We start from the raw sequence: 8,387 nt of genomic DNA on the forward strand, positions 1-8,387 counted from the left end.
CCAGACTGAAAAGAGAGAAATGAGGCCAAAATTGCTGACAAAGGTTTTTTTCCACAGAAATATAACACATCCTAAAATATCAACTATCAGTTTGCTATGAAACCCTAAACAAATGGCATATGAATAGATGACAGCTGAATAGATTCAAGTATTAATGTTATGCAAACTTGAAACATAAGTCAGTGACCTGTTTCCACTCTTATTTGTTTAAAAGATGTAGGACAATGTAGTCTCTGACAGTATACAGGGTATGGCTGTCTTAAAATTAAGCACTTTAAACTAACAAGGCCTTTGTGTAAATCTATTAACTGACAATACACGTTACTGATCTGAGAAACTGCCATTACTCTGGTACGAATGCACTTTAGTCCCCAAACAATGTCAGCAAAAGCCCTTTAGTCCCTGTGAGGTGTGGAGCTCTAGCACCAGTAATGCTTCTGATGTGAATTAGCCAGCCTGTTTGCTTTTCCATGGCTAAATTTGCTATTCTAATGAGTGAGGGATTGTGGCACAGGGCTTCTTTGTGCTGCCAAATGCTTATCTTAACAATGCCACCAGTTTGGAGGCCATACATTTTCACATTGGGAATGAGGGTGGAACGAAGTAGATCTATACAGATAATTTATCATATTCATCACATCTCCGAGTGTTTGTCTGACAGGTTTACTTCACAGTTCCTCAATGGATTATAAAAATATTAACAAACATGATAAAAAAAATGTCCACAACCTGCCAAATGTGGACTACATCTACAAACATCATTTATTTCTACATTCACATTTTTTTTTTCTGACTTGAGGCATATATCTGTTGTTAAAAGTACTATCATATACAGGAGGGGCACCTGGCTCCTTTCCATGCTCACCATGTCCTTCCATCATCTTCAGAAATATGAGTGCCAATTTGTCTTAACTCGGTTCCTTTAGCTTTGAGATAAATGTTTGAAACAGTAGTATTTCATCCCTAATTTCTTCTTTCAAATCTCCTTATGAAGCAGATGTGGAGAGCTATAAAGCTAACCCTAGCAATAAGATGCTAAATGCCAGGATAATGATGACAAAGGCTGATATTACAACACGCAACACCATACAAAGTAGCATCTAGTGTCATAAACTAAGCGTCAGACAATATTTTTCAGATGGTTATCAACAGTGTGATGATTGTGCTCTTTTACCTGGTACATTGTGGTTGTTTTGTGCCAATAATGCAAAAAAAAATACCATAAATAAACAAGTAATTTGATTAAAAAAAAAAAGTTCAGAAAACCCTCTGATTGTTTATTAGGATAGCTACACTGAACAACTTCACATCTTTTTAAGTGTTGTGGTCTGGCATACACTTTCTAGGATGAAAGCTGTTGAGAGGCTGATGCTGCTCCGAAGTCGAACTTGAGTGTTTTACAAAAAAATAAATAAAAATAAGGGAATCACAAGTCAAGTGATAAATCATTTACTCTCGAGAGCTCTTCCAGTTTTGTGTTCATTGTTTCCCCCGGTGCTTCAGCTCGTGATTTCCTCTTATAAACACAGCAGCACTTTCAGGTGACCCTGACCCAAACAACACTTAGACCCACAATGAAAGGAGGAAAGATGCATGACTCTTTATTTCTTTCTTTATTATAAATTAACACAGAGCTTTCTTTAAAAAAAAAAAAAAAAAAAAGCTTTTGGCTCAAACACCTCCATCCACGACACACACAAACACACCTGACTGTTATCACAAGCAACACTTGCATTGTTGTTCCCACGCAGTTCAGCCGGGGATTCCTGCTCAGCATGTTTACACCAGCTGAAGAGGACACCAGCAAACAAACAACAGCTACTTGGGATACAGCTTTTTCTGTCCAGTTGATAAACATGATGGAGATATTAATCTTTTAGCCATGTTCTCACAATAGAGAAGTCTGATACTTTAGGACATGCAACAGCCATGACTGGTCTCCATCTGACTTTGCACAGTGAGCCCGAAGCTGTGGGAGAGTTATATTTCCCCGTGGACGTTCATTCAAATAGGTGGAGGATTTTCCACACTCACACCTGCACTTGGCCCGTCATCTGTAGTTTTATTTTTGTAATGAATGGGGCACTGGCATGCATCAGTGAATACAAAATGAGTTGGGTCCAAGGACGAGAGTGACTTTCCACTGGAAATAATCAGAGGAAAAGCCCTTTGTGCCAACTGTGAGAGAAGCAGAGAGCGATCAGGTGGTTTCGCTGGGCTCCTGTAATTAACAACCTCAGCCAAATCCAGCCAGGCATGACCAGCAAATTAACATGCAGCAGCTTTCACACTCTATCCCACAGATCTGCTCAGTGAGCAGAAAACCGATACAGGGCCACTCTGAAAATAGCCCAGACAACAGATTGCCCTTTCAACTACAAAACCACTGATAATACAGCTTGATTCGGCAAGCTTGTGTAACAAACTTCTGGACAGGGTAACATATCCTTAAAACACAATGAGACACAAATGTTTAGGACCTCACAATCACTGACAAGGTTGACAGCTGCCGACAGCCCTTGCTTCTGTACTTTGGTGAAATTGTGGTAGAATTTGAAATCTGAGACATTTTGATCATCATCATTGCATCATTCATAAAGCCAGTTTTCGGGTACTAAATTCTGCCGGTCTTTAAGAATTTAAACATGCAGGTTAAACGGTTCCACATGAAGATACATATCAAATGTTCTGCTGTCAGAGAGTATTGCAGTCATGTTGCTAAAATACAATCATATTATATAAAGGAGAATAGAAGGTAAAATGCATCATTTGCTGGTATTTTCCAAACCCTGTCACCCCAGCCCTGCTCCTCCTCTCAGGTCCCTGTCCTACCCTTCACAACACCCCATCTCTCATCACTGCTTCCTGTCCACACAGGAACCAACAGCACCAGGAGGAAATCCTTCCTCAGCTGAAAGCACTGTGAAATCTGGGAGAACACGGAGGCGCTACTATCAGCTGCTGGACAAACACACGAGCCTTATCTTTAGCCGCACACGAGGGAAAGAATAACACAAAAGGACACACGGAGCACTACACTGACCTCCACCTTGCTTGTACTAGTCTTGGCAATGACTCGACCGCTTTGGTAGCAGAGAGACCTCGTGATATCAACGTCCAACAGCTTCTGCTCGAGTTTCTAAACTGTATGAAGCAGAAACTGGCTGTTGCTGTTTTTGCTACTGTGCAATAAATTGAAAACATGGAACACACTACTATGAAGAAGTTACAATCAAGCACGCAAACATCAACAAATGGCTCAACATCTCAAACGAGCCTTATCCTCCACCAATTCTTCCTCTTTTTTAGTTTTATCAAAAGACCATCACAGTTTAAAGCAACTAAATAGGATTAGTCATGTTATTCTCAACATATAATGCATTTCAACAGATATACATATATATATATATGTATGCAGGCTATATATATATATATATATATATATATATATATATATATATATATATAACCTTCTTAATATTACCACAATATCAAATGTTGGATATTGCATTCTTGTGTTTTTCAGCTTTGACAGTTGTCTTAACGATGATATGCACTTGTAAGCAACCCACTTTGAATGTTAGGAGAGAAATCACAGAGTATTTTTGTTCTAGTAATGAATTTGCTCGAGTTGCTCTCGATATCGCTCAGTTCCCTGTTGACGATGGCACACTTTTCCACGGTGCCCACTGACCCGGATTTGTCTGTGATGCGATGAGTGTAACACACGTGCTCAGTACATTATGCTGGAATTCCCAATTTATTGACAGTCATGAAGGATTGAGCAGATCGTGTCTATGCTGATGTGATGCAATGAAGACATTGTTTGTCAGTACCTAACATATAAATGAGTTATGCACTATAATCCCAAACACCCCCTTTAATGCTTTGCTGCCTGTTACTGTTTGTCTGTAATGTGCCTCAACATGCCCTGTCGTGATAATATTGACTTTTAGTACATATTGAGAATAAAACCTGCTCACATGACAACTTGTATTCTATGGAATATACATCATGTTGTGTTTTAATGTGTGTTTATTGGCATAACAATGCAACCAACAATCTAGTCTAAAAAAATCTAAAAAATGTTCACAGCAGCCAAGCTTAATGAACAGTAAAAAAAAAAAAAAAAAAAAAGTGATGATTTCACTTTTTAACTCATAAATATCAAAGAATTTGAAGTCCATTGCTTTTTGCCAGTGTGTACGACTGCATTATCCCTTTACTTGGATTGAAAAGGGACAAAGTGGTCTTAAAATGAAATTACCTGTGTGGATCATCCAAACACTAAAAGTTATTGTCAAAGTTCAATAACACTGACTACACTCAGACTGTTTAACTTGCAAGTCACATGTCTGCCTCTTAAAAGCTGTGCCATGCAGAAAAAAATGTGATCTCTTTTGAGAATTATCATCACCACCATTCATCAATAAAAAAGCACAACGTAAATAGGTGCAATCATGTCAAACAAAAGGCACAAATCCCAAATTAAAGAACAAATACATATCTCTTTTGATTATCAAAGTGCAGGAAGAAAAGGTTGGGACATACAGTTTTATGACTGTCATAAAACATGTACTTCCTTGTCCGATGAAAGAAACAAAAGGACCCCTTCAGTGCCGCACAATTATACATACATCATCATTTGCAAATCAAAAATATCAAGGGATATTGCACATCGACTTCGCACCTCAACCAAGCGAGATGGAAGAAAGCCCTCGTTCAACCTCAGACTGAGGTAAATGAACACAGGCTTTTGCATTTAATTATAAATACTGACTGAATATTAATGCAATTAGGTTTGAAAACAGTCATGTTGACATAGGATTGAATGAAAACAAAGGCTGGGGGGGGGGTCATGTAACCACTGATGCTCTGACAAGACAGCATCAGTTAGCAATATTGGCTGGCTAGTTAGCAGCCATGGAGCTAGCATTACATTAGCTAGCATCTATGCCCCATCACAGTTTTACTTATCTGATCGTAATAATCGTTAAAATATATTAAAAATAAGCGATGACAGGCAAACCCTTCAACAGACGTAGGGTTTTTTTTACGGCCACGGGGAGAGCACGTGCTACCTGTTAACAAGCTCGCTCTACTAAACGCAGCTACAGTCAGCCAGCTAACCTTACGCCTTGTTTGACGTTAGCTGTCGGTTGTTTCCAGCTAGCTAGCTCAACTAGCTAAGCCTCGACGGTGCAGCATCCCGAAAGCCCGGTGACATTTCACTCACCTATCAGTGCCCGGAGGTGTTTGAGCCGGGTCAGAACATCCTTCTTTGGGTCCAGAACTTTCTGTGTAGATTTCTTGACGTCTCCATGCCCCCTTCGAGTGAACATTCCGCTATAAAATGCAACCGTGGAAGCAGAAATCACCTGTATTTCACCATACACCGAGCCTCCAGTGTGTCTGTCACTTTCCTCACCACCACACTATGCTTTGCTCGGTAAACATTCACCCTACGGCCGCTGGTGGGTCCTGTTTTTTTTGTTTTTTTTTCGGTGGGTGTGTAAATACGGAAGCACTAGCTGACAGAGAGGAGTGGTTAGATAATCTGAATACGCCTTATTGTTTTTAACACTTCCACTTTGCACTTCCACTGGGGTTTTTGTCATGCGTGTTCAGAATAACGTGAGTTTCTCTTAGCTGTTTTAAAGCCAAGTTACTGAATGGGCACCATCTCGTTTGAGTTTCAGACCTTTAAAGAAACAGAGAAACACTATTTTAAGAGCTGTCAGAAAAAAACCCCACTTAACTTTCATTATTGATTTCCAGCTTTAGCATAAAAAAGTGAGTTTTTGAAAAAAATCGATTTGATAAAAGGAGGTTTAAGTCTGACTTGTGTTATAGCTCGCAAGCGCCCTCTGGTGTAAGCATCTTTATCAACTTTGTCAACTACATCGTAAAGTGAAAAATAAAGCACATTCCTTATCGCTTCCATAGGAATTAAGAGGGTAAAGTAGCAGTCAAGGGCAGCAAATAAAATGCACCTGATTAATTGATTAACAATCATAAATTTTGGTTTTGGCAGTTTGCTGATCTGGAACATTCAGGTGTGTGTTAAGAGAAGGCCAAAAAAGAAAGAAATACAATCTTATGGAAGCAAATATTGCTGCACATCAAAAATAGAATGGGCTAAGTCCATCATTTTATAATGAGAAATATTATTTACATATGGAGCACATTCAAGACATGCTGTCAATCTTCCCAGGAGTGGACATCCCAGCAAGTTCAGTCTAAACATAAATCATGCAATAATCAGAGAAATTACACAACCCCACCCCCCAGAACTACATCTCAGACTCTACAGGCTTAAGTTTGCATGTTAAATGTTAAGGTTCCTGTGAACATATCACATGACTTCTCGAACAATGTGCTTTGGACAGACAAGACCAAAGTGAGGAAGTTAGCAAAGCACCACATTTGATAAAAAACAAACTGATTTGATCTTGTTTTTCAGCCACACCCAGCAGTCACTCTAGAAGTCAAACGGAAGGCCGTCTGTATACACAGCTGCAAATCTACAACAGAACGTCTGAAAAAGAAAAGAATCAAGGTGTTGCAGGTCCAGTCAAAGTCCAGACCTCAACCTGATTGAAATGCCGGCCGGACCAAGCTACTGAATCATGGAGTGTATGTAGTTTTCTCGCACACCGCTTCTGCATTTTGGCACAGTTATTGATAAATAATGAACAACACTGTGAAAAAAGTCATATTCGTATGATATTGTATTTTTACCTACTTTGAAGACCTGGTAAGAATCATATATATTTTTTTTCTTCATGTCCTGATGTGTAAATCTCAGAATCTCAGTTTCTTTTTCAGAAGACTGGAAAGTACATGGCTGGAGCAATCGGTCAAAAATAGTATACGAACTAAAGAGGCAAAAATTCTCATTCAAGCACCTTTTTAAGCATTTCTGGCAAGATAGGCCTAAATACTAACCCACTCACACTGCTTGTGAGGATTAGTTTTTAATTAATAATAAAATAACCTTTAAAAAATCCAACTAATGACATCTAGTCTTCAATAATTAAACCATAATGCATGTTTTAAGGCAAGCTCTGTATATTTCAGTGCAGGGACAACAGAATGGAAACAATATAACCCAAGGACATCATTTTCAGTGTTTGTCATCAAAACATGATCACAGTGTTAACTCTAACTAGATTCTGTTCATGGTAGACATCCATCCAGCCAGGCTGTCCTCTATACACTCTGATACTGGTCAAGAGGGCTGGATTACACTCCAGCTGACAAAGGGTGCAAGAGATGCACTGCACACCCTGGACAGGTTGCAAGTCCATTACAGGGCAAACAGAGACAGACAAACATGCGCAGTCACAGTTTATTTAGAATCCCCTGTTAAGCACACAAGTATGTTTTTGAACTTTGGAAGGAAACAGAAACACCCTGAGGAGACCAATGCAGAGAACCTTTATGCTCATTCTATGACAACTAAAAATGCCACAGAATAGTAAGCACAAGAGGCTTCAACCAATAGAGTGATGGTGCATACAGTTAATATTTCGCAATTTTTAAAGGTGATGTTGATTTTGAAATGTAATTGTAACTTGTTATATTGGTTATTAATACAAAAAAGCAGTGGGGGTACAGTAACACCTTGTCTTTTAATGTGCTACTCCAAAAAACATTTATCTAATGTGTGGAAATCAAAGAGAAGATAATCTGATATTCACTAAACAGAACTGTGTCTGTGCTGCAAGTATTTTACTGTTAATTTACAGAGAATATGTGACAAATAAGTTAAATCAGTAGTATAAAAACATGTTGGTTAATACAAACACAATTACCACAGAACAGAATGAAAACACTATCTTATATCCAAAAAAACTTATTTGAGGCAACAGGTTCAGGAGAGAAACCCAGACATCCCTCTCTCCAGGTCTTCCTGGGGGGATCCCAAGGCATTTCCAGGGGGGATATATAACCCCTCCAGCGAGTTCTGGCTCTGCCGTGGGGCCTCCTCCTGGTTGGATATGCATGAAAGACCTTCAAACGGAGGCGACCAAAGGAAACTGAATATTAAAAAGCTGGACTAATATTTATAAAGTAATGTGCCTGTAAAAAACAGATGATAAGACAGCTGAAACCTTACATCGAACTTCAAGTCGGGTAAAAAAAAAGAAGAAGAAAGAAGTCAATTTGATTTTGAAATGACCAAAGAAGCAAGTTTTAATGTGTAACAGAACCTGGGGGACTAAAACAGTTGCAATGATGACCTAAGTAGCCTTGTAGTGGAAAGACACTTATTATATTCTATTATGACTATGAGTGATGTAGTGTGGAGCTAAAGTGAGCAAGAGCTGACATCATTTCCTGTCTTTTACGGCAGTAATTCAACTTACCAGTATTCAAAAAAG

General features: G+C 38.9%; 1 protein-coding gene across 6 annotated transcripts in view; it reads right to left on the reverse strand.

Moving 5' to 3' along the window:
• The window catches only part of ralgapa2 (Ral GTPase activating protein catalytic subunit alpha 2), a 90,323-nt gene extending 84,797 nt beyond the window's left edge, over nucleotides 1-5,526 (reverse strand). For 3 of the 6 annotated variants that reach the window (XM_075447745.1, XM_075447740.1, XM_075447744.1), the window contains exon 1: nucleotides 5,237-5,525. In XM_075447745.1, the coding sequence (XP_075303860.1) occupies nucleotides 5,237-5,342 (106 nt within the window). In that variant the 5' untranslated portion in view covers nucleotides 5,343-5,525. Of the gene's footprint in view, nucleotides 1-5,236 lie in introns of all 6 variants that reach the window. The other 3 variants (XM_075447742.1, XM_075447741.1, XM_075447743.1) reach the window with 2 other exon arrangements.
• Nucleotides 5,527-8,387: the final 2,861 nt, after the last annotated feature.

This window comes from Odontesthes bonariensis, chromosome 17, assembly GCF_027942865.1.
Source record: "Odontesthes bonariensis isolate fOdoBon6 chromosome 17, fOdoBon6.hap1, whole genome shotgun sequence".
Classification (NCBI taxonomy): domain Eukaryota; kingdom Metazoa; phylum Chordata; class Actinopteri; order Atheriniformes; family Atherinopsidae; genus Odontesthes; species Odontesthes bonariensis.